The sequence below is a fragment of the Panthera pardus genome, unplaced genomic scaffold (assembly GCF_024362965.1).
Source record: "Panthera pardus isolate Hobbes unplaced genomic scaffold, ASM2436296v1 HiC_scaffold_7, whole genome shotgun sequence".
Taxonomy (NCBI): Eukaryota; Metazoa; Chordata; class Mammalia; order Carnivora; family Felidae; genus Panthera; species Panthera pardus.
Window position 1 is genome coordinate 81,888,772 of NW_026527002.1, and position 22,959 is coordinate 81,911,730.

The 22,959-nt window shown below is 56.4% G+C and overlaps 1 protein-coding gene and 1 pseudogene across 3 annotated transcripts; one reads left to right on the plus strand and one right to left on the minus strand.

Annotated features, from left to right (window-relative positions):
- The first annotated feature begins 1,828 nt into the window (after positions 1–1,828).
- LOC109258414 (uncharacterized) lies at positions 1,829–5,553 on the plus strand. 3 transcript variants are annotated; one of them, XM_053896346.1, is made up of 3 exons: positions 1,829–3,844; positions 4,130–4,890; positions 5,205–5,553. In XM_053896346.1, the coding sequence occupies exon 1, from the start codon at positions 2,516–2,518 to the stop codon at positions 3,464–3,466; it is 951 nt and encodes a 316-aa protein (XP_053752321.1). In that variant the 5' UTR covers positions 1,829–2,515; the 3' UTR covers positions 3,467–3,844; positions 4,130–4,890; positions 5,205–5,553. The 3 variants fall into 3 exon arrangements, with proteins under 3 accessions (XP_053752321.1, XP_053752322.1, XP_053752323.1); XM_053896347.1 differs by having other exon boundaries at positions 4,130–4,886; XM_053896348.1 differs by having other exon boundaries at positions 4,400–4,890.
- Positions 5,554–19,584: 14,031 nt separating this feature from the next.
- Positions 19,585–20,170, minus strand: LOC109258342 (60S ribosomal protein L39-like; annotated as a pseudogene).
- Positions 20,171–22,959: the final 2,789 nt, after the last annotated feature.

Here is a 22,959-nt window from a genome sequence, read left to right on the forward strand (position 1 = left end):
CCCCTTCGGCCCTCCCGGCCCGCCGGGGAGCAGCCAACGAGGGCACCACGCCCGCTCTTGCGTCTTGAGCTCGTGGTGTTTGGAGGCTGCCCCCTCCGGCTCCAGCTGGCCTGCCAGGCTTACAGGGGGGAGGCTTCACGCAGCGCCCTCGCCAGTCAGCCTGGTCCTCTGCAGCTCGCGCCGGAGGCGGTGACGGCGCCAGGGATGTGGGCACCTGGAAGGACCTTGGACTGGAGGTTAGGACGTCAGCATGAGACAATTCCCGGAGGCAGTAGGAGGAGGAACTGGGGGAGGGGCTTTTCTGGGAGCACCTCTGGGAGCACCGAGGACGCCACAGCTGACGGGCCAGCTTGTGGGCCCAGCCCTGCCCGTTCCACTCGGCGCCCAGGCTCAAGCAGCACCTCCAGCCTCCGGCGGCCCCCTCGCACGCTCCCTGTGAGCGCTCGCACACCGAGCTCTGGGCAGCCCCCAGCCCCTGCCCCGGGCCCTGGGCCGTACCTGTGGGCGCTGCACCGACCCTTGGGCCCTCAGGCCCCAGCTGTCCGGGAGCTGCTTGAGGAGGGGAGCTGCGCCAGGCAGGCTCTACAGACAGCCAGGTCGAGCGGCTCCGGGAGCCCCCACCTGGGGACAAGACGGTGGTCCGCATGGCCTTCCTGTGTTTGCACTGTCCCCGCCCCTACGGCCTCGCTTGGCCTCTGCCCGCTGCGCCGGGCCATCCCACAGGGCCTGGCGCTGCCCTGGGCTCCCTCCTCTTGCAGCCTCAGCTCACCCGGCGGTGCCCCCTTTGCCCTCCCCACAGGTGCCAGTGCAGCTGCCGGGCCTGGGGGCTTGGGGCACAGGCTGGCCTTCCTCCTAGCCCTCCCGCCACTGCCCTTCCCCAGGGGGCCTCCGACCCTGAGCTGCCGGCACTCCCTGCCACCTGGGGGAGGGTGTGCCGACCATCACCAGGAGCTGGTGGCTCGGCCTGGGCTGAGTGGCCCCCACCTGGCCCTGCCCCCCACGCCCTGTATCTCCTGCCCCCCTGAAGCTGGGCGGCAGCCACCATGGTGTTGGGGGTCAGGCCTCCCTGCAAGGCCCGCAGCCCCTCCACACCATCCAGCCAGCTGCCGGGTTGTCCAGGGTCCCCGGGGGGCACCTGCGAGCAGGACACATTTCGGCCCCACTGGGGGAGCCCCAACATGACCCCCCCAACGCTAAGACTGGCCGCCCTCCCGGTCAGCAGGACCCCACCTTCATGGCCTCCGTCGCTACCGTCTCCATGACCTTGTCACTCTGTCACCTCCGCGGCTCAGGGACATCCCTGGTGGGAGCAGCCCCTTGGGCCCCCTGGACAGGCCAGGACGTGACTCCTCCCCTCCACCTGGTAGCCCAGCCTGGAGACCGGTGTCCCCTGGTGGACGGGGCCTGGGGCAGCCTACGGCACGAGGGACTGGCAGTGGGGTTGGGGGGAACCACGTGGCCTGCCCAGCACCCCTATACCTCTGTGCCTAAGGCTGGGCTCACGCTGTGGGCTTGCCGTCTGGGCGTCCCCGCTGCTGGTCGCGGCCCAAGCAGACCCAGGCTGCGGCCCCTGCCCTTAGCGGCCTGCGTGGGCGGCCCTGGAACTTCGGCCACATTTGTCCACGTGGACCTGCTGGCCTTCTCGGCACAGCTCCACCAGGCCCTGGAGCCAGGCCCAGCCCTCCCTGCTGAGCCGCGTCTCCCTGTTTCCCAGAAAACAGCCTCAGGGCCTCAGCCGTGAGGGTGGGGGACAAGCGGCAGAAAGGGGATGCAGGGCTGGAGCCTCTGACCCTAGCTCGGTTCCCTGTGTGGTGGCAGGGGCGGAGGGCTCTCACCCCCAGCCAGGCCCCATCCAGCCCACCTGCACAGCTGTGGGGCTGAGCAGGAGCCACCGCCGACGGATACCAAGCCTGCCTTGTGTGTGACCTGGGGGGGGCAGCGGAAGTGTGGGCAAGGCCCACACTTCGGGGAAACCATCTCCTCCGCGGCCACGGAGACCCCTCCTGAGCCCGATCCTGGGCCCTCGCCGGCCTCTCCCTCCTCCCCTAGCTGCCCCACCCTTGGGGCCTGGTCACCCCCCACCCGAGACTTCCCGACACTCCTGGACTGGCTCTTGCTTCCGGGAACCCCACACCTTGGCCACACCCTCCCCCATCCATTTCGGGGGAAACCGGCCCCTCCAACCTGGAAGTCCTTCCTCCCAGGCCTGTTGCAACAGGGGCGAATCCCCCCCAGAGGGGACGCTCCCAGGTCCTTGCCAGCCCATGGTTTTCCAATGTGCTTTTCGGTCCGGCGGTCAGGTGGGCCACCCCATGGGCCATTCACTCATTCGAGTGTCGATTCCTCTATCTGATGGCCGCTCCCCAAGCGTAGACACTGTGTCCAGCAGACAAGCCAGGGAAGCTTCGTGTCCACCACCGTGCTGGCCCCCTGCCCTCCCAGGAGCACGCCTTGCCTGGGGAGGGGTGCCCACGAAGGAGGGGAACCCCAGCCTTTGGGGGAGCTGGGGGCATCGATGGGCCCCCTCAGCGGCCTAGCCCTCCCCCCCCCCCCGCCACCCGACCTCGCGTCGGTAAGCCCTCAGGCCTGCCCTTGCCCGGGTACACCCTCTTCGTGGAATCTGTGCTGCCGCTACCCTGGGAACTTTCCATCGGAAAATGTTGGGTGGGGTGGGCGGGCGGACAGGCCGGGGCAGGCCGCAGACGCACTGTGGGTGGAGGGGCTCGCCCGTCCCACACCGCAGCACGGCCTCCCTGCCCTTCACATTCTGATCTCATCCTCTACCCTGAGGCCCGGACAGTGCCTGCTGTGTGGCACCCCCCGTGCCCCCCCCAGCGGCCAGGCTGTCCTCTCAGCGCCCAGGGAGTTTCCAGACCGGGTGCCCCATCTGGCCCCTGGGCCACTTCCCCTCCCCCCACTCCTTCTCAGACCTCCCGGGGGGCGGGGGGGGGGGCTCTCGGTCCTCACACCCTGTTCACGCATCTGCCTCCTGCCCAAGAGAAGGTGCCTCTGCAGAGCTAGCCAAAGGCTCATGGCTGAGGATGGGGAGGCCAGGGGCCCGGAAAGGCCTTGGAGCCGACTCAGGGCAGCCTCTGGCCCTTCCCAGGGGCACTTGGGGCCAGGGTCTGGGGCTGAGCCCGGCTCCTCCTGGGCAGGGACAGTAACAGCCACCCGGTGGGACTCCGAGATGGCCTCACCCCCCTGGTGGCAGCCTGGGCTGGCCAGGTGGCCTTCCTCCCACACAGAGTCCGGCCCTGACCTCCAGGCTGCATCACATCCCAGTCTGCCGACACGGCAGAAATTCGTAGCAAACCACGGCTGTGGGCACCGTCATTCTCAGGACCTGTCCTCAAGGCTGCCACTGGGTTCTGGCACAGGCTACGTCCTCTTCCAAGATGTCCCTTCTCCTTGCGCATTTGAGCTGGTGCTCCCCGGGCACCCCTTCCTGAGGCCCCACCTGCCCTAGTGCCCCCGCCCCACCCAGGCCAAAGACAGGACCAGTCCTGCCAGTGCTGGCTTCTACCCCTCCAGCCACAGGCACCAGGGCACAGGTGGTGGCGGGCTGAGCCAGAGGGTAAATGCCAACGGAGCCAGACCGGGGCCTTCCGGAAGGAACGCAGTCAGCATGAAGTCTGCAGACACAGCCCAGACTGGCCCCTCCGAGCCCCACAGCAACGACTCCCCGGCCTTTGTCGGGGTGACTCTAACTGGTGAACACGCTGTACACGCTGGGGCACGTCTGACAGGGGCAGTGAGCCCGGTGGGGCCGCGGTAGTCGGAGCCCATGTGGAGGAGCTGCCGTCAACAGGGCCTGATGCGGCCCGGAGTCCGGAGCAGCTCCTAGGTTTGGGGGGGGGGGCCGGCAAGTCGGCTGGGGTGAGGAGGCTGAGATGGCCCGAGGGGGTCAGGAGGGAAGGAGGGAGCCCTCGGGAGGGGCCTCGGCTGCAGCTGGGAGACCAGGCCTCGCGGGGGGGGGGGGGGGGGGAGCAGCTCGAAGGCCTGAGGTTCCACCTCCCGCCCCCGCGGGGCTCCAGGTGCCAGGAGGAAGGGGCTGCCACGGGACGGGGTCGTCTCCCGGGGGAGCCCAACCGGGCACAGCCCCACTTATCTCCTCCTTGATTGGCAGCAGGTGTGTGTTAAAATAAGAAGGGGAGAAGACGTGACAAGAGTCACCCTTTGTGTCACCGGTGCGTGTGTCTCTGTGAGAGAAGAGCCCAGAGTCTGGGGGAACCTGAGATCCAGGGGCCCGCACCCCTGTCCCGGCTGCCCCCCCCCCCCCCGCCACTGAGCTGGGGGAGAAGGTGGCAGGCCCAGGCAGAGGCCCCCGCGGTCCCCTGGAGGGACGGGCACACCCTAGGCTTTTGTCAGTCACCAAAAGCCCGACTCCAACTGCCTACAGAAGGGAGCACGTCTTTCCTGAGCTGGCCGGGCCAGGCGAGGAGCAAACACACACGTTCTCCGTCCATCCCAGGCTGCCTGACGCCCACCCGCCTTCCTCCTTCCGAGCACATTGAAAGGCACACTGCCCAAAAGTCACAGCATGTCGTGCTCAAGCACCCCCCCTGCCCCCCACCGCAGGGCGGCCATGTGGCGTTCCAGCCGCTCACACGACCCTGCTCCCGAAGCCGTGCTCCCCGCCATCGAGTGGCCTGCTCCTCCCGTCCGGCGAGCGGTGGACCGGAGCCGGGCAGGCGGCACTGAAGTCTCGGCACGGGGCACGGGCCGCGGCACAGCCTACATCCTGTCCGACGGAAGCAGCCAGGACTCGTGTGCCGGGGACAGCCGGTGCCTCACGGGGACCGTCGCCTTGACCTGACACCGTGAGCCGAAGATGCCCCTTCTGGTGGCCGCTCGCGAGCCGACAACTCCAGCACGTGGCTCGCCCGGTAGGTGAGCAGCTCCCAGAACCTCTTTGCCAGCCTCAGGCCTCACTCCCGGTACCGTCCCCCTGAGAGCTGGGTGGGGCCGGCCCACTGCAGCCTGTCATTCCAGGGCCACCACCAGCCGGAACTTTTTCCGGCCGTCCAGGCAGCCCACCGCCTCGGCCCAACCTTGAACGACTTGAAAGAGACACAGGGGCGGGAGGCACGGTCACTTGCCCGGGCCCGGGCCGAGTTTATCACACCTTTCCTGAGCAGGGGAGGCCTCTGCGTCCCCCGCCCGACTTCATCTGGGGCCACGACTAGCAAAGCCCGTTCCTTCAGGCTGCAGGTGACAGAATCTCTCAGAGAAGGCAGTTCGGGCAGAAAAGGAGCCTGGCAGCTCCCATGCATGAGACGCCAGGCAAGTGAGCCTTCAGGACCGGCTCGATCCAGTCCACCGGAGAGGGCCACGCTGTTTCCTCCCGCTCTGGTGGCTATCGTTTCTGCCGTTTGGTTGCCTTCTCAGGCTCTGTGAGGCACGGGTGATGGCCCTCGGTGCACCTCGTCATGACGGGAAGAAAGGAACCTACTTGCCTCGGCCACAAATTCTAGAAACGGTCACACTGACTGCCGCTGGGACCCTGCTGTTCGGGGCTGAATTGTGTCTCCAAGAAAGATGTGGAAATCCCAACCCGGCACCTGTCAATCTGACCTTACTTGGAAGTGGGGTGTTTGCAGGTGACGTGACCAAGTAAAGATGAGGTCATTAGGGTCCCTAATCCCGTGTGACCGGTGCCCCACAAGAGAACATGTGAACACGACACGTGAAGGCAGAGACACAGGCGGGGACGATGCAGTGTGGTGACGGACGCGGAGGCGAAGCGATGCGTCCCCGGGCCAAGGGTTGGCGGCAAGGCGCCGGCACCGGGAGACGCGGGCAGAGCCCGGCACACAGGCCGCAGCAACTGCGTTTTGGGCTCCGGCCTCCAGAACCGGGAGGGGACATGTTCTAATCCCAAGGCTCCCGGTTTGTGGCCCTCCGTCACGGCCGCCCCGGGAGACGGACACACGTGCGCACCTGAGACGCGATCATGGTGGCCCGGCCTCCGTGCCACGCCGGAGCTGGGATGAGGTCATGCAGCCCGAAGGCGGAGAGGGTGCGGCTCCGGGAGAAAAACCCGAGGTGTGCTGACCAGGGAGGGCGGGGAGGGTGCCGCCGGGGCTGGGGCACACGGCCGAGACTTGGGCCTCGTCGGGCGGGCCTGGGGCTACAGGTGGGCCGTGACCTCCAGGGCTGGCCGCTGGGCAGGGGTGACCCCATCTCAGCCGAGGCCAAAAGAGGGCCACTGTGATGGCGGCTCAGACGCAGGATCCCTTCCCGGGCTCCTGCCCGCCTTAGGCCGCGTCCCGGAGAAAGCGGGAGCTGGCGGCCGAGCCCGAGGCTGGGGGGGGGGGGGGGGCACAGGGTTGGGGTGGGCGGGGGGGACACGGGAAGATGTGAGAGGAGCAGCGGCCGCAGACTCCACACTTGTGCTCTGAGGCTCTACTGGCTGGAGGAGGCTTCATGCGGCTGCAGAGAGCAGAGGGCAGCACGAGGAAGACGCTCTGAGCCCCTGACCCGCGGCCGAGAAAATCCGTCGGCAAGGGAGCCGATGCGCCTCCTCGTTGGCCTGAACCAGGCCTTCGTGGGCCAGCAGGGCTCGGCCCACCCCCCCCCCCCCACGTGCTCACGGCCTTCGCACACGCCGTTCCCTGTTCTCCGTCGTCCGTCCATCTCCACCTTCTGGATTGGGAGGTGTCTGAACAGAGCTCCCGCGCTATCACCTGGTCCCGCGAACGGGAGGTGTCGGAGGACCGGCATGGAGCTCCGTGGTCCCAGACCACGGGGGACCTGTGGGCCTCGCTGGGACCGAGGGCGGGAGCGCGCTGCCCCGAGGCAGGGTGTAATGTGCATTCCGACCCATCCCAGTGGACGCAGACCACTCGGGCTTCTCTTCCTCCAAGCGTTCCAGGGCTCAGAGGGAGACTCGCCCACGCAGGATTCTGCAGGAGACGACCTCAAACCCAGGAGCCACCTGATGGCAAAGGAGGCGACGCAGCGGGCGGGAGACGTGGGACCCTGTCGTCCTCCACACGGACACGGCCCCAGGGTGGTTGGAACCGCCTCTAGAATCAGCTGGTGAGGCCGGGCGCTGTTCTCCGAGGCGGCTGTAGGTCTCGAACCCATAACCACGCTGCGTACAGGCGGGCTGTGTGCGTCTGGTCGCGACGGGGTGGATGCGGGCATGGCCCACTCGTCACCACTCCCGTGGCCCTGGGAGCCGTGATTCTGTGCCTCCCATCCTGCCCTGCAGGTCCAGAGGTGCTGGTTCAGGGGGGTTGCTTCCTCCGGGGGGACAGCGGGGTCACACTGCTCCTACACCGCCGCCTGGTTCCTTTGGGGTCCGCGTGCCAGTAGGCCAGCAGGAGGAGAGAGGAGCTACCATTCTGTAGAGGGTGGTGGCTGCTGCTGGCCGGGGCCGGGGAGTGTGGCCTGGGTCCGGAGCACGGAGGGGCCCCCTGAGACGCTACTGGCGACACAGGCCGTTCTTACCTACACGTGGCAAGGACCGCCACCTTGACTCGGCGCCGGGCCAGCGAGGGAACAGGAAGACGGGCCTCTAGGGCGGAGGGGCGGAGAGTCAGCTGTGGCTTTGGGACCAAATGTGGCGCAGGTGCGCCAGCTCACCCGCCCGGCGGTTCTGGGGAGGAACCTTCCCTCCGTGTGGCAGCATCTGGCTGAAGTCTGTTTCCCTTGCCTCAAAAGCTCCAACAGAGGGACCCCTGGTGGCTCAATCAATCGGCGGAGCGTCTGACTGTTGATTTCGGCTCAGGTCGTGATCCCAGGGTTATGGGATCGAGCCCCCGTGTCGGATTCTGTGCCGAGCGTGGAGCCTACTTGGGATTCTCTCTCTCTCTCTCTCTCTCTCTCTCTCTCTCTCTCTCTCCCCACCCCGCCCTCTCTCTTAAAGCAAACAAATGCTCCATGAGAAACCGGTGCAAGTCCCCGTGACTTATCATGGCACCAGGCACACAGCAGGGGCACAATTAATGTTGAGTTCATCAGTGAATCCAGTTGGGTGTGGAGGCACCTGGGTTCCCGCCGGGGTACTGGGCCGGCACGTGTCTAGGATCACGGCCTGTGCTTTGCCCCCTCGGCGCCTGCCCCTGCCCACGGCTCCCCCCGCGGTGGACGAGCTCCCGTCTCCCAGCCTGGACTCCACCGTCGGCCCACGTAGTTCGGGCTTGGGCTGCCAGCCACACTCTCAGACCCTGGATGTTGAGGACGTGGTTCAAGTTGAGCAGATACACCAGGCTGTTGGTGGCCGCGGCTACCATGGTGGGTCCGTGGAGATCACTGCCTCTGACCTCTTCGGGCCACATCTGGTCCCCTTCTTCCTAGGGCCCCCCGTTATCCTTCCAATGCAGAGTCCCGGATTGCTTCCAGGGGGAACACAGCAGACAGCGAGCCGTCCTAAACAGAGTGGTCTTGGGGCTGACGTGGGGTGCGGGGCAGTGGGGGCCCCTCACTCTCTGGGGGGAGAGGTCCCCTGCCTCCCAGGACCCAGGACGAGCTGGCTGGCTGGGTCGACTGAGTGCTGGGGCTCCAGGTGATGGTGAACCACACGCATCTCCTAACTTGGAAGCTGGTTAAGAAAGACACAGGCACAGAGAGGCAGAGATAGAAAGGTCCATTGCCTGCCACTGAATTGAGGCCACAGCTCCCATCGGCTCATTTTGCTGCCCTGAGCCCCTTCCCCAGCTGGAGGTGGCATAGCATCCCGGTGCCGCCCTCTCCCCAGCTGCACTGGAAGGGAGGACAGTGTGTGTCCCGCGGACTGGTCTCCCTCACCCCCCCCCCCGGGATGCCCCCTCTTCCCCAAGGTGGGAGCCCCCCTCTCAGAGGGTTAGGTGAAGTCCGCGGTGGAGTTCAGAGGCTGTGGGCCGGAGCTGTCTCTACAGCCCTGGAGAGACGTCCCCCCTCCCTGGCCGGAGGCATGGACTCAGGCTGAGAAAGTCACTAGACCCTGTGGGCGGATGATCACAACATTGACAAACGTCCCCAGGGGAGGCCAGCCCTTCCCTGAGGCTCTTTCGCCCTAAGCAGCCTGTCAACACTGCTGATGAGCACCCCCTGAGCGAGGAAGGTTCTTCCGAAGCCAGGTGCCCGTATGCCGTCCCCAACGTCCCTGGGACCTCACCCTGAGCGCTCAGAGCCGCGTCAGACCCGGGAGGCTGAGGCAGCACCCACACCCACGTGACTTTTGGAATGAACTCGAGCAGCACTGTGGATGGCACGGGGGATGGGCTGGGGCGCCTGGCCACGCTCGGGTGTGAGTGGGTCCTGCACTGGGGGTGCTCCCACCCCGCCAAGGTGGTCCCTGCCTCCTAGGCACCCTGCTGGGACTCTACAAGCTGCTGGCTCTGGGACCCAGGCCCCTGCGTGGGGGGAGTCCCCTCCTTGAGGCTGTCAGAGGGGGGCTGCTTGCTCTGGGGTCTGTGCTGTGCCGGCCTCATTTGTGGTTGGTCCCTGCCAGGCTCAGATGGGCCTCTCCCAGTGGCCACAGCCTTGCAGGGCCTCCGTCCCGGCCATCATCACCTATGACATGCAGATGGGACACGTGTTCCCAGCTTCCCCCGGCCACGCGGCTCCTCCCTACCAGGACTCAGGAGCAGCAGCCTTGGTCGGGTCCTCGGAGGGGGCGGGTGCTCGGAGGGGGGCGGGTCCTCGGAGGGGGGCGGGCCCTCGGAGGGGCGGGTCCTCGGACGGGGCGGGTCCTGGGACGGGGCGGGTCCTCGGAGGGGGGCGGGTCCTCGGACGGGGCGGGTCCTGGGACGGGGCGGGTCCTCGGAGGGGGGGCGGGTCCTCGGACGGGGCGGGTCCTGGGACGGGGCGGGTCCTCGGAGGGGGGCGGGTCCTCGGACGGGGCGGGTCCTCGGACGGGGCGGGTCCTCGGACGGGGCGGGTCCTCGGACGGGGCCAGTCACTTACGAAGAGGACTCGTCCGCTGGGACCTGCCTTGCCAAGGGCACCGGAGGCTGCACGCAGGTCTCTCCTTGCAGGGACAGCAGGCCCCGTCCAAGCGGCTGTGTCCTAAGGCAGAGCCGGGACAGCCTGCACAGCCTGCTCAGAGGGGTCGGTCTGAGGGACCCCCAGAGAGTGGCGATGGCCTCCGAAGAAATTCACCAAGCCCGCGCCTCCCAGGTTTGTGTGTGAGTCACAGTGGTGTTTATCCTCTGCTCTAAGATGAGTTTGCCCTCTAAGATGAGGGCACGTGAGGCTGGCTGGCACTCGCTCCTCGGAGTCCTGTGAGGCTGGTGCTGTCCGTGTGTCTCACCCACCTCGCCTCGCCCTGGCGTCAGTCCTCACGGGGCAGGGCTCTTGTACCCACACGCCAGGCAGGAAGAAGAAAGAGTCCAGGGGCTGAACGAGACCCCCCCCCCCCCCCCGCCGTCCCAGCTTTGTGTCTCCCAAGATGCAGAATGGAATAACCCCCCGAGCGGAGACACAGCAGGTTGACCAAAGTCACAGGTGCACTCAGCTGAGGTCCCGGACGATCCTGGGGGTGTCCCTGCACCCACACCTGCGCTCTTAAGCAGAGACTTGATTGAGGGTCTCTCTGCACTGCCAGGCTGGCGAGGGTGGAGGTTAGAGAGGGTGCAGGCGTCATCAGAGGCCAGTTCAGGAGCCACAGCCCATCCCGAGCACCAGGCAGCGAGCGGCCGTGGGAAGGAGGGGACGCTGGGCGGCACGTCGTGGGACCATCTCCAGGCTGCAGGCCCTGCGTGCAAAGCGGGACAGGACGGTCACAGAACGCGGCTTTTCGCCTCGTTTCCCGAGGCTGCCGTCACGATGACCACAAACAGCAGAAGTCACCCTCCCACCATCTGGGGACCAGACTCTGGACCCAGGTGTCAGGGCCGCGGTCCCCCAGACCACTCTGGGATGGGGGGACGCTGCCCGCCCCCTCCAGCTTCTGGGGCCCCAGTGTCCCTGGCTGTGGCTGCATCCCTCAGTCTCTGCCTTGGTCTCCACGTGGCCTCTTTTTACCTCTGCGTGTCTCTCACAGTGACACCTGTCGTTGGATTTAAGGCCCACCTGGGTAATCCAGGACGGGGTCACCTCAAGAGCCTCTGTCCACTTGCACCCCTGCTAAGACCTTCGTCCTACACTCACAGATAAGGGATTAGGGTGGAGGTGCATCGGGACCTCGGCTCTGCCCGGCGACGAGTGTGAGTAGGACCGGTGCCCAACTCTCGCCCGAGGCCCGGGCACTCCCCGTTACAGCCCCTCTGGGGGGAGGGGGTGGCAAAGGACTGAGGGGGCGTCCGCGGGCACCTTCCGCAGGGACCGGGCCGCGGTGGGGCTGCTCCTGCCAGTCTGTGGTTCTGATGCAAATCAGGGGGGCCCTAAGGGTTGCCCGTTTATTTTAGTTCTGAGGGTTTATGGTTGAGGGGACAACCCTGGGGACCCTGGTGGGCCCTGAGGCCCGAGTCCCTCTTTCCTCTGGCCGCTGGGGTCCCACCACCCGCACAGCAGCCAGAGAGCAGGAGGGAGAGGGGGCAGGGCGTGACGAACCTCAGTTACACACTCCCCGCCACCCGCAGATCTGCGCGGGGGACAGCCTGTGCGCGCTTCCAGCCCTAAACCACCTTCCGTCTCCGTCACACACGTGTCCCACGGGTCGGGCTGCTCACCTGTGTCAGCAAGCCCTGTCCGCAGGGGCCGTGCCCCCTCCCGCAGAACCGGAGGAGCTCCTGGCGCAGGGAGGGGACTGTGGGCTCCAGGCGCCCCCGTGAGGAGCCCTGGGGACGCGGGGGGCGTGGGGACGCACGGGTGAGCCCGGGGACTGGCCCAAAGCCGTGGTGCAGGCAGCTGGGCAGGAAAAGGAGACACAAACACAAAAGGAAACGCCAGTGCAGTGGACGTGGAGGCGAAGATCCCAACACGGAGGTGCGGGGACTCCGGAAGGCGGGATGAACGGACCCAACAGTGTTGGGAGGAAGATGGAGCTCAGCTTGCAGAGTCAGGGAAAAAGGACGGGATCACAGAAGAGACGAGGAGAAGTGGGCCTGACACACAACGGTGGGACTCAACGGTATCCAAGACAAGAGGAAGCTTCTACAGCCATTGGGAGAGGAAGACGAGGCCTCCGTGTGGGCCAGGCTCATGCGGGACGCTGGATGCCAGACAACAGTGTGCTGTTGTCACGCACGAAGCGGGGGGGTGGGTGGGGGGGTCTTTGGGCCTTAGATTTGCCCAAATCTATCCAGCCACTCAACTGTGGTCACAATAACGACATTCTCAGATGGCCCAGTCCTCCCATGGAGAGAGCATTTGGAGCTGACAGGAAGAAGGAAATAAGGAAAGAAACCAATGGACGGGGTAGGGGACAATGGACTGAAGATAAGAGCACGGCCAGAAGAACCCAGAGACAAGGCTCCGTGATGTTGCCCTTGAAGGTGAACGTGGGGCCGGGAGGAGGCCAGCCGCCCTGCCCCGTGGGAAGACACGCACCCATAGACAAGGGAAATGAACAGGAGTGTGAATCTTTGTTTTAATACAATTTATTTTACTTTATATTAGAGAGAGAGAGAGAGAGCGGGCAGGGGAGAAGGGCGGAGGGAGAGAGAGAATCCCAAACAGGCTCCACGTTCAGCCCAGATCCCTGACCCTGGGATCATGACCTGGGCCGAAATCAAGAGTCAGATGCTCAACCGACTGAGCCGCCCAGGCGCCTCCGATATATTTGTTTTAGAAATCAGTGAAGGGGCGCCTGGGTGGCGTAGTTGGTTAAGCGTCCGACTTCAGCCAGGTCACGATCTCGCGGTCCGTGAGTTCGAGCCCCGCGTCAGGCTCTGGGCTGATGGCTCGGAGCCTGGAGCCTGTTTCCGATTCTGTGTCTCCCTCTCTCTCTGCCCCTCCCCCGTTCATGCTCTGTCTCTCTCTGTCCCAAAAATAAATAAAAAACGTTGAAAAAAAAAATTAAAAAAAAAAAAAAGAAATCAGTGAAATTAGATTTATTCAATAGGAAGCAGAGAAGTAAATAGAACAGATGTAATAACGTGGCGGAAATCAATCCGAATGTGCCAGTAGGTACACGACGCGGAGTGCGTTAAACTCACCATTAAGGGATTCTTGGACTGGACTCGAAAAAAAGCACCAACGAGACCCAGCATGTGGTCTGCAAGGACCAGCCTTGAAAAGCCGTTTGAGCCAAAGAAAGCTGTCCTGATCTGTGACCCAGGCAGGGCTTTCTGGAAAGGAATGGGGCTGCTGTGTGTGCTGATAAATGGAGCAGCAGAACAGGGGGCGCCCAGCAGCCCCTCGGGATCTGTAAGAAACGCAGGGGCACCCACCAACGGCACACGTCTCGAGGAACTGCTTGTTCGGAAAGACGAAAACTGAAGGCACATACCGGAGCCTCAGCGAAACAACTAAATACGACTCGTCAGACAGATACGTCCTGTAGACACAGCACGCCTGCTTTTTGAGTCCGTAGGGAACATTTCTGCCCAAATATCAGGCCACAAAGAAGTCTTAGAACATCCCAGTCAATGACTAAAGATTTAAACAAGATTTCTTTAAAAATCAAGCCATTTGAATACCTAGATATGATGGACACATTCCTAGAGATATGTATCAAAATTGGAAAATAAGAGAGACTGTCAGGGGTGCTGGGGTAGCTCAGTCGGTTAAGCATCTGACTCTTTTTTTTTTTAAGTATATTTATTTACTTTGAGAGAGAGAGAGAGCACAAGCTGGGGAGGGACAGAGAGGGAGAGAGGATCTCAAGCAGGCTCCAAGCTGTCAGTGCAGAGCCTGATGTGGGGCTTGAACTCATGAACCCTGAGACCATGACCTGAGCCAAAGTTGGATGCTTCACTGACTGAGCCACCCAGGCGCCACAAGCATCCGGCTCTTGATTTCAGCTCCAGTCATGATCTCACAGTTCGCGGGTTCAGTCCCCACTATCAGCACAGGGCCTGCTTGGAATTCTCTCTCTTCCTCTCTCTCTGCCCCTTCCCTTCTCCTCTCCTCTCCTGTCCTCTCTTCTCCTCTCCTCTCCTCTCCTCTCCTCTCCTCTCCTCTCCTCTCCTCTCTTCTCCTCCCCTCCCCTCCCCTCCCCTCCCCTCCCCTCCCCTCTCCTCTCCTCTCCTCTCCTCTCCTCTCCTCTCCTCTCCTGTCCTCTCTTCTCCTCCCCTCTCCTCTCCTCTTTCAAAATAAATAAATAAAATCTTTAAAGATAAACAAAGTCTTAAAACCCCAACTGGTTTCTCACCCATCTGATTCCAGTTAGCTCTGTGTGCCAGAGGACACGCCCTCAGATCTCTGAAGACTTGATAATCCCTTTCCACTTTGCAAATCCCGTTCTCCTTTTCTTGACTTAATCGTGAACACTTCAGCCCCATCCAGAACCTCTAGTGTCTTTATCTGGAGCCATTTTGTTACCCGAGAAGATTTACCAGGTGCTCGCCTAACCCATCAGGGATCAAGTGTGGGTACGCTGTGCTCCCCTGACTTAACCCTTGACTTAAGGCTGAGGTGTATAATAGCTTCTGTCACTCGAGGTGCTCCTGTCCACGGCTGAGAAGCAGTTGTCTCTTGCAACTTTCTAAGTCCCTGAAATCAGGCACTGGCTTCCTTTCCCTTTATCTTGCTGGCAAACCAGCCCGTGCTTGTCTGGGCATCTCGCCGTCTCTCTCAAAATAGAATTCACTGTCACGAAAGTCACCCCTTTAAAAGCGTACAGTTGTTTTTTATTTTTTTTAGCATATCCCAAGGCTCAGCGACCATCAGGACCAGCCAATTCCACAACATTCCGCCATTCCTAAAGAAACCCCATACACTTTAGCAGGGACGGTCGCCTATGTTCTGTCTCTATGGACTGGCCTCCCCGGGGCGCTTCCTGCGAATGGGCTCGGACCATATATGGTTTGCGTCCGACTTCTTTCACCCTCCCATCGCGTTGTGAAGGTCCATCCCCGCGGTAGCAGGTGTCAGCACCCCTTCCTTTTTAAGGCTGACTAATATTCCATTGTGTGGATCCACGACATTTCCTTTGTCCGGTCGTCGGCCGATGGGCGGATTGTTCGCACTTTTTCGGTGTTACGAATAAAGCAGCCATGAACGTTAGTGAGTTTTTGTAGGGACGTGTGTTTGCAATCCTCTTAAGTTCACTCCTCGATTCCTAGGAGTGGGACTCCTGGGTCCTATCGTCAGACTGTTTCCCCCAGTGGCCGCACCGCCTCGCATTGCCACCAGCAGCGTACGAGGGTCCCCGCGTCTCCACATCCTCTCTAGCGCTTGTTCACCTGCTACCCTCTGTTCGTCCGTTTTAAGTTCCGGCTGTCCTCGTAAAGTGGCATCGCACTGTGGTCTTGATTTGCACTTCCCTAACGACCGATGACACTGACGTCTTCGCCGTGCTCCTTAGACATTTGTGTGTCTCCTTTGGAAAAATGTCCACTCAAATCCTTTGCCTTAAAAATCTCTTTCTGTCGAGCTGTAAGTGTTCTTTATGGATTCTAAGTACAAGACTCTTATCAGACAGGCGATTTCCAAATATTTTCTCCCATTATGTGGGTTATCTTTTTCCTTTCTGGATGGTGTCCTTCAAGGCACAGGAAGTTTTCATTTTGATGAAATCGAATGTCTTTTTTCTATGGTTGCTTATGCGTTTGGTGTCTTTGTAAGAAACCATTCTTTTTTAATTTTTAATTTTTATTTGTTTGGGGGGGGGGGCATGAGCTGGGGAGGGACACAGAGAGAAAGAGGGCGGGGGGAGGGGGGAGAGAGAGAATCCCAAGTGGGGAGCCTGCCAGTGCGGAGCCTGATGCGGGGCTCGAACTCACAAGCCATGAGATCGTGACCTGAGCTAAAATCTAAGTCGGGCGTTTAACCGACTGAGCCACCCAGGCGCCCTTGTAAGAAACCACGGTTAATTCCAGGTAACAAAAATGTATGTCTCTGTTTCTTCTAAGAGATTAGTAGTTTGGCTCTTACATTTTGGTCCATTTTGAGTCCATTTTTGTATGTGATGTGAAGCAGATGTCTAGCTTTGTTCTTTTGCATGCGGATGTCCAGTCGTCCCAGCACCATCTGTTAAAAGATTACTCTCTCAAGTCTTGATTATTTTCCAGTAACCAATATGTCTGTCCTTAGGCCAGGATCACACTGTTGGTTTGTAGCAGGTTATTGAATCTTTGTGGTAAACTGTGGTACGGAATTTGTAGTAAACTTTTAAATCGAGAAATGTGAATCCTGCAATTTTGTTGTTTTTGAAGATTGGCTATTCTGAGTCTCCTGCAGCTTCACAGGAATTTTAGGATTAGCTTATCCGTTGTTTTTAAATGTTTATTTATTTAATAAAGAGAGATAGGGAGTGAGCACACGTGGGGGAGGGGCAGAGGGAGAGAGAGAATCCCAAGCAGGACCCTCCCCACCCCCCCACCCCCCCCCCCCCCCCCCCCGCCGCCACCCGCCACCAGCACAGAGCCCAGTGCAGGGCTCAAACCCATGAACCGGAGACCATGTCTGGAGCCGAAATCAAGAATCAGATGCTCAACCAACCGACGCACCCAGGCGCCCTAGCCTGTCCATTTTTGCCGAAAAGCACAGCTGGAAATGTTGGAGATTGCACTGACTCTGCAGATGAACTTGGGGATCGGTGCCATCTACTGATGGGAAATCTCTGATCCCTGAACACAAGATGACTTTCCATTTATTTAGATCTTTTCTAATTTCTTTCAACAACACTTTATAGTTTCCAGTACACAACCACTTCTTTGGCTAAACTTATTACTAAATATTTTATTGTTTTTAATGCTCTTCTTAATGGGATTTTTTTCAGTTTCATTTTGGATTGTTCCTTGTTAGTATGAAACACAGCCGAGTTTTGTACGTTGATCTCATATCTCAAGTCTCGCCAAACTCACTTCTTACAGCTACCAGTTTTCTCGCGTGCTTTCTAGTGTTTTCTATATTTAAGATCATGTCATCTACAAAGAGAAATGCCTTTACTTCTTCCTTTCCAATCAGGATGACTTTGGATTATTTTCTCGCCTAATTGCCTGGCTGGCATCTCCTGCACAGGTTGAACAGGAGAGGTGAAAGTTGGTGCCCTTGTCTGGCTCCTGATCTTGGAAGGAAAGCTGTCCTCCCTCCACCATCAAGTATGATGTTCCCTGTGGGTTTTTCCTAGATGCCCTTTATCGGGTGGAGAAACTTCCCTACTCTTTCTGCTTTGCTAAGTGTTTTGGTCATGGACAGATGCTATGTTTTGTCAAATGCTCTTATTCTATCTGTTGATGATCATGTGGTTTCCTCCCTCTATTTATTTAATATGGCGCGTTACATTGATTAACTTTCATTTGTTGAACACAACTTGCAATCCTGGGATATTTTCCAGTTGGTACTGGGAATAATCCTTTTTTTTTTTTTTTTTTTTTCAACGTTTTTTATTTATTTTTGGGACAGAGAGAGACAGAGCATGAACGGGGGAGGGGTAGAGAGAGAGGGAGACACAGAATCGGAAACAGGCTCCAGGCTCCGAGCCATCAGCCCAGAGCCCGACGCAGGGCTCGAACTCACAGACCGCGAGATCGTGACCTGGCTGAAGTCGGACGCTTAACCGACTGCGCCACCCAGGCGCCCCTGGGAATAATCCTTTTTAAATGCTGGTGGGGGGGCGCCTGGGTGGCTCAGTAGGCTGAGCGTCCGACTTCTGCTCAGGTCGTGATCTCGCAGTCCTTGAGTTCAACCCCGTGTCGGGCTCTGTGCGGACAGCTCAGAGCCTGGAGCCTGCTTTGGGTTCTGTGTCTCCCTCTCTCTCTGTTCCTCCCCTGCTCGCGCTTTGTCTCTCTCTGTCTCTCTACGATAAATAAACATTGAAAAAAAATTAAAAAAAAAAATAAATAAATGCTGGTGGGTTTGGGTTGCTAGAATTTTGTGGAGAATTTTTGCATCCATGTTCATAAGGGATATTGGTCTGTAGTTTTCTTTTCTTGTGATGTCTTTGTCTGGTTTTGTTATCATGGTAATGCTGGCCTCTTAGATTGAGTTAGTGAGTCTTCCCTTTTTGAAAGCTTATGACAAACTGATGTTGATTCTTCATTAAACTTCTTGTGGACTTTGGTAGTAAAGTCATCTGGGCTTTTAATGAGGGAAGATTTTTAGATTGCGATCTCTCTTCACCTGTTTCAGGTCCACTGTAAGAGTAGAAATTTTCTATTTCTGGGGCACCTGGGGGGCTCAGTCAGTTAAGCACCCGACTTCGGCTCAGGTCATGATCTCGTGGTCGACGGGTTTGAGCCCCGCATCGGGCTGTGTGCTGCTGACAGGTCAGAGTCTGGAGCCTGCTTCCGATTCTGTGTCTCCCTCTCTCTCTGTCCCTCCCCTGCTCATGCTCTCTCTCTCTCTCTCAAAAATAAATAAAAACATTTTTTTAAAAATTTAAAACAAAATTTCTATTTCTTCTTGAGCTAGTTTATATCTTTCTAGGAATTATTTAATTTCATCCAGATCATCTAATGTGTTGGCATATGGTTGTTCATAGTATTCCCTTATAATCTTTTTATTTCTGTAAGGTCAGTAGTAATGTCCCCTTTTTCATACATGATTTTAGTGATTTCAGTCTTCTCTTTTCCTCTTGGTCTGTCTAGCTAAAGGCTTTTCTATTTTATTTATCTTTTCATTTAATGTTTATTTATTTTTGAGAGAGTGAAAGCAGGAGAGGCGCAGAGAGAGGGGGACAGAGGATCTGAAGTGGGCTCTGTGCTGACAGGCTGACAGCAGTGAGCCTGATGTGGGGCTCGAACTCACCAACCATAAGGTCATGACCTGAGCTGAAGTCGGACTCTCAACTGACTGATCCACACAGGCGCACCTATATATCTTTTTAAAGAACCAACTTTTGGTTTCATTGATTTTTTTTCCTACTGTTTTTCTATTCTCTGTTTCCGTTCTAATCTTTACTATTCCCATCCTTCTGCCTGCTTTGAGTTTAGTTTACTCTTCTCTACCTTCTTAAGGTGAAAGATTAGTTTATTAATTTGAGGTGTTTGTTATTTTCAGTGTAGGTGTTTAAAGATATCAATTTCTCTGAGCACTGCTTTTGCCGTATCCCATAAGTTTTGGTCCGTTGTGTTTTTGTTTTTAGTCTTTTCAAAGTACTTTCTAATTTCCCTTGGAATTTCCTCTTTGACTATTAGTAATTTAGGAGTGTGTTGTTTAATTTCCACAGAAGTGTGAATTTTCGAAATTTCTTTCTTTCTGATGATTTGCAATTTCATTCTATTTTGGTCAGAGAATATTTTTTGCATGATTTCAATCCTTTTAAATTTACTGAGACCTATTTCATGGCCTAACATGCGGTCTGTCCTGGAGAATGTTTCACATACACTTGAGAAGATTGTGTATCCTTTTGTTGTCGGGTGGAAAATTCTATTATGCCTGTTAGGTCTAGTTGGCCTGTAGTGGTTTTCATGTCTTCTCTTTCTTTGCTGATCTTCTATCTAATTGTTCTATCCATTATGAAAGTTGGGTATTGAAGCTTCCAACTATTATTGTTTTTTTTTTCCAACCAAAAGGTCTCACATATTTATTACTGAGCCAACTCACTGGAGCAGAAGCTTAGCAACAGAGGAAATCATTTCCCTGGTAAAACATGACTGTTATTCAGGTAGTAGGGATGTCACAGAGCCATCGGACAGGAACACGTGACGTTCCTGCAGCATAAGTATGTGTGCTGTCTCATGTGCGATCCCTTAGAGACCCAGCTTGGTTCTTTTCCAATGCCTCCTCTTGGAGTTCTGCCTGATTTAATTGCCAATTTTCATCCAAATCCACTGGGCAATGGGCCCATTCTGCTTTTGTTTCTTGGCCAGGAATCGCTTAATCCTGAAAGTCTTGTGAGAAAACATGGCGAGGAACAGTCAAGCGCACACACCACGGTGGTGGGAAAAAGGCGAGAGCTCCAACTATTATTGTTGGATTGTAAGTTTCTCCCTTTAAAGGTTCTGTCAGTTTTTGCTTCATGTATTTTGAGGCTTTGTCGTTGGGTGCATATATGTTTATAAATATCGTGTCTTCTGGATTGAGTGACACTTATATCATTATAAGATGTTATAAGACAATTTCCATATGTTTTGTGAGCATCAACTTAGAGTTACATTGCTTCTGTAGCCGTCCTATAAGTCAGGGAGGAAAAAAAGCAGTTATAAACAAAAACTACTCATATGCTGTCTTTTGTATTTATCTTTGCACGTAGCTGTACTGGTGTTCTGAATTTCTTCATGTGAATCTGAATCATTGTCTAGTGTCTTTTCATTTCAGCCCAAAGGACTTGCTTTAGTATTCCCTGTAGGTCAGATCCACTAACAACAAACTCTCCCCTCTTTGGTTTATTATTATTAAGAATGTTTTGGGGCGCCTGGGTGGCGCAGTCGGTTGGGCGTCCGACTTCAGCCAGGTCACGATCTCGCGGTCCGTGAGTTCGAGCCCCGCATCAGGCTCTGGGCTGATGGCTCGGAGCCTGGGGCCTGTTTCCGATTCTGTGTCTCCCTCTCTCTCTGCCCCTCCCCCGTTCATGCTCTGTCTCTCTCTCTGTCCCAAAAATAAATAAAAAAAAAAAATAAAAATAAAAAAAAAAAAAAGAATGTTTTAAGCTTTTCTTCATTTTTTAAGAATGATTTTGCTGGATATAGAATTCTTGGTTGACTTGTTTTCTTTTGATTACGTCATTCTACTTTGGGTACGTCAGGTCTCTGAGATGCTGTTCATTTCTTAATTTATTTTTCTTTCTAAGACTAGATAATCTCAATTGATATATCTTCAAATTCAATGATTCTTTTTTCGGCTTGCTCAAATTTGATTTTGAATCCCTAGAGTGAATTTTTTTTTAATGTTTCTTTATTTTTGAGAGAGATAGAGACAGTGTGAGAGAGGAAGGGCCAGAGAGAGAGGGAGACCCAGAATCTGAAGCAGGCTCCAGGTTCCGAGCTGTCAGCACAGAGCCCAATGCAGGGCTCGAACTCATAGACTGTGAGATCATGACTTAAGCCAAAGTCCGACACTTAACCGACTGAGCCACCCAGGCGCCCCCTATTTGATTCTTTTTTTTTTAATTTTTTTTTTTTTAACGTTTACTTATTTTTGAGACAGAGAGAGAGAGAGAGACAGGGCATGAACGGGGGAGGAGCAGAGAGAGAGGAAGACACAGAATCGGAAGCAGGCTCCAGGCTCTGAGCCATCAGCCCAGAGCCCCACGTGGGGCTTGAACTCACGGACCGCGAGATCGCAAGATCGTGACCTGAGCTGAAGTCGGACGCTTAACCGACTGAGCCACCCAGGCGCCCCTCTATTTGATTCTTTAAAAAAAATATTAGGACCTCCTGCCTGACTCAGTGAGAAGAGCATGTGACTCTTGGTGTTAGGGTCATGAGTTTGAGCCCCACATTGGGTATGGAGATTACTTACGTGGATAAAACTTTTAAAAATTATTTTAAAAAATAAATAAAAAAAAAAAATTTTTATATTGTGTTAAAATATGTAAAACAAAATTTCCCATTTTAACCATTGTAAAGCATACGCTTCAGTGGCGTTGAGAACCTTCACGATGTCACGCAGCTGTCGCCACCATTCGTCTCCACTTTTTGATCATCCCTCAATGAAACTCCGCATCTATTAATAACTCCCATGTACCCCCCAACCCTAGCCTCCGATAGTCACTGTTCCACCTCTGCCTCTATGAATTTAACTCTCTAGGCCTCTCGTATAAGTGGAATCCTACAGTCTTGTGTCTGGATTATTCCACATAGTATCAGGACTTTAAGGTTCATCCAAATTGTAGCATTTACCAGAATTTCATTCTTTTTAAAGGCTGAATAATATTCCCTTGTATGTACATACCAAATTTTGCTTATCCATTTATCCATCGATGGATACTTAGGATGTTTCCCACTTCCTTTCTGTGAATTTAGTCTCGCTCATAATAAGTGAGTTGGCTGAGACTCCGCTCTGCCATCTTCATTTCAGGACCCAGGCTGATGAAATGACCATTTTCTGGAATATTTCTGGTCTTCCGGGCTGAGGGAAAGAGAACTCTGGCCATTAAATGCTCTGGTATGAAGATGCCGTGTGCCGCTCCCTCTCACACCTCATTAGCCAACACCAGTCATATGGTCCCACCAGACCACAAGGGGACCAGGCAGTGCAAACCCTGCACCGTCCCCCCCCCACCACGTTCCCGGGAGGGTGGACAGGTGGATGAACATTCACTTCAGTGAAAATCATCCTACTTCTACTTATCCCATCTACCGTAATTTTAATTACTCAGTTTTGTAGTTTATCCTCTAAATAATGCGTAACATTATTTGGTATTAGTGATTGTTTTCTGCATAAACGATCTGGCATCATGTTACTGAATTTTGCTGATTTCTGCAAAATAAAAAATATTCGCCTTGCCCCAGGTGAACAGTGGTTCGGATGGTCTTCTGAATCTAGACGTTGCCTCATCAAAAGCGGCACCTGATACAGGCACAGCCCACAGGACATCTACGAGGCGACACTCCTGACGGTGAAGACTTCCGGGCCCTTAATACTTACACTTTTAGAGAATGTGGGTCTCTCAAATTTCTTTCTAGCAATACTTATACAGGAACACTTTATATTTACGTCCTCCCAAATCAGTAAAAGAACTTTGCGAGAATAACGTGTGGGACAATCTTGAGTTCCATCTCAGAAACAACGGGTAGATGATTGTAGTCGCGTGAACGTGTTTTGCTCGAGGAGAAACAGATGGGTGTGTGTGCGCTGGGGACACGGCTGGGGCTGAAAGAAACCACATTCCTGCTGACAGGTTCGTTAACATCCTTGACCATCACTGTGTTTAGGAAGCGAAGTGTTTAGCGTTTTACATTCAGTTATACGTAAGTAAGTGTGTTACTTACACGGAAGTATTCTGCCTGTTCTTAGTTATATTACAAAGTTGATTCTCAGCTGACTTTTTGTGGAGAATGTCTAATTTTTAGGAATAGGTTTTTGACATTAAATGGA

Coding starts and splice junctions, on each gene's coding strand:
- LOC109258414 (XM_053896346.1), top strand. CDS start 2,516: ATGGGCCCCCTCAGCGGCCTAGCCCTCCCCCCCCCCCCGCCACCCGAC.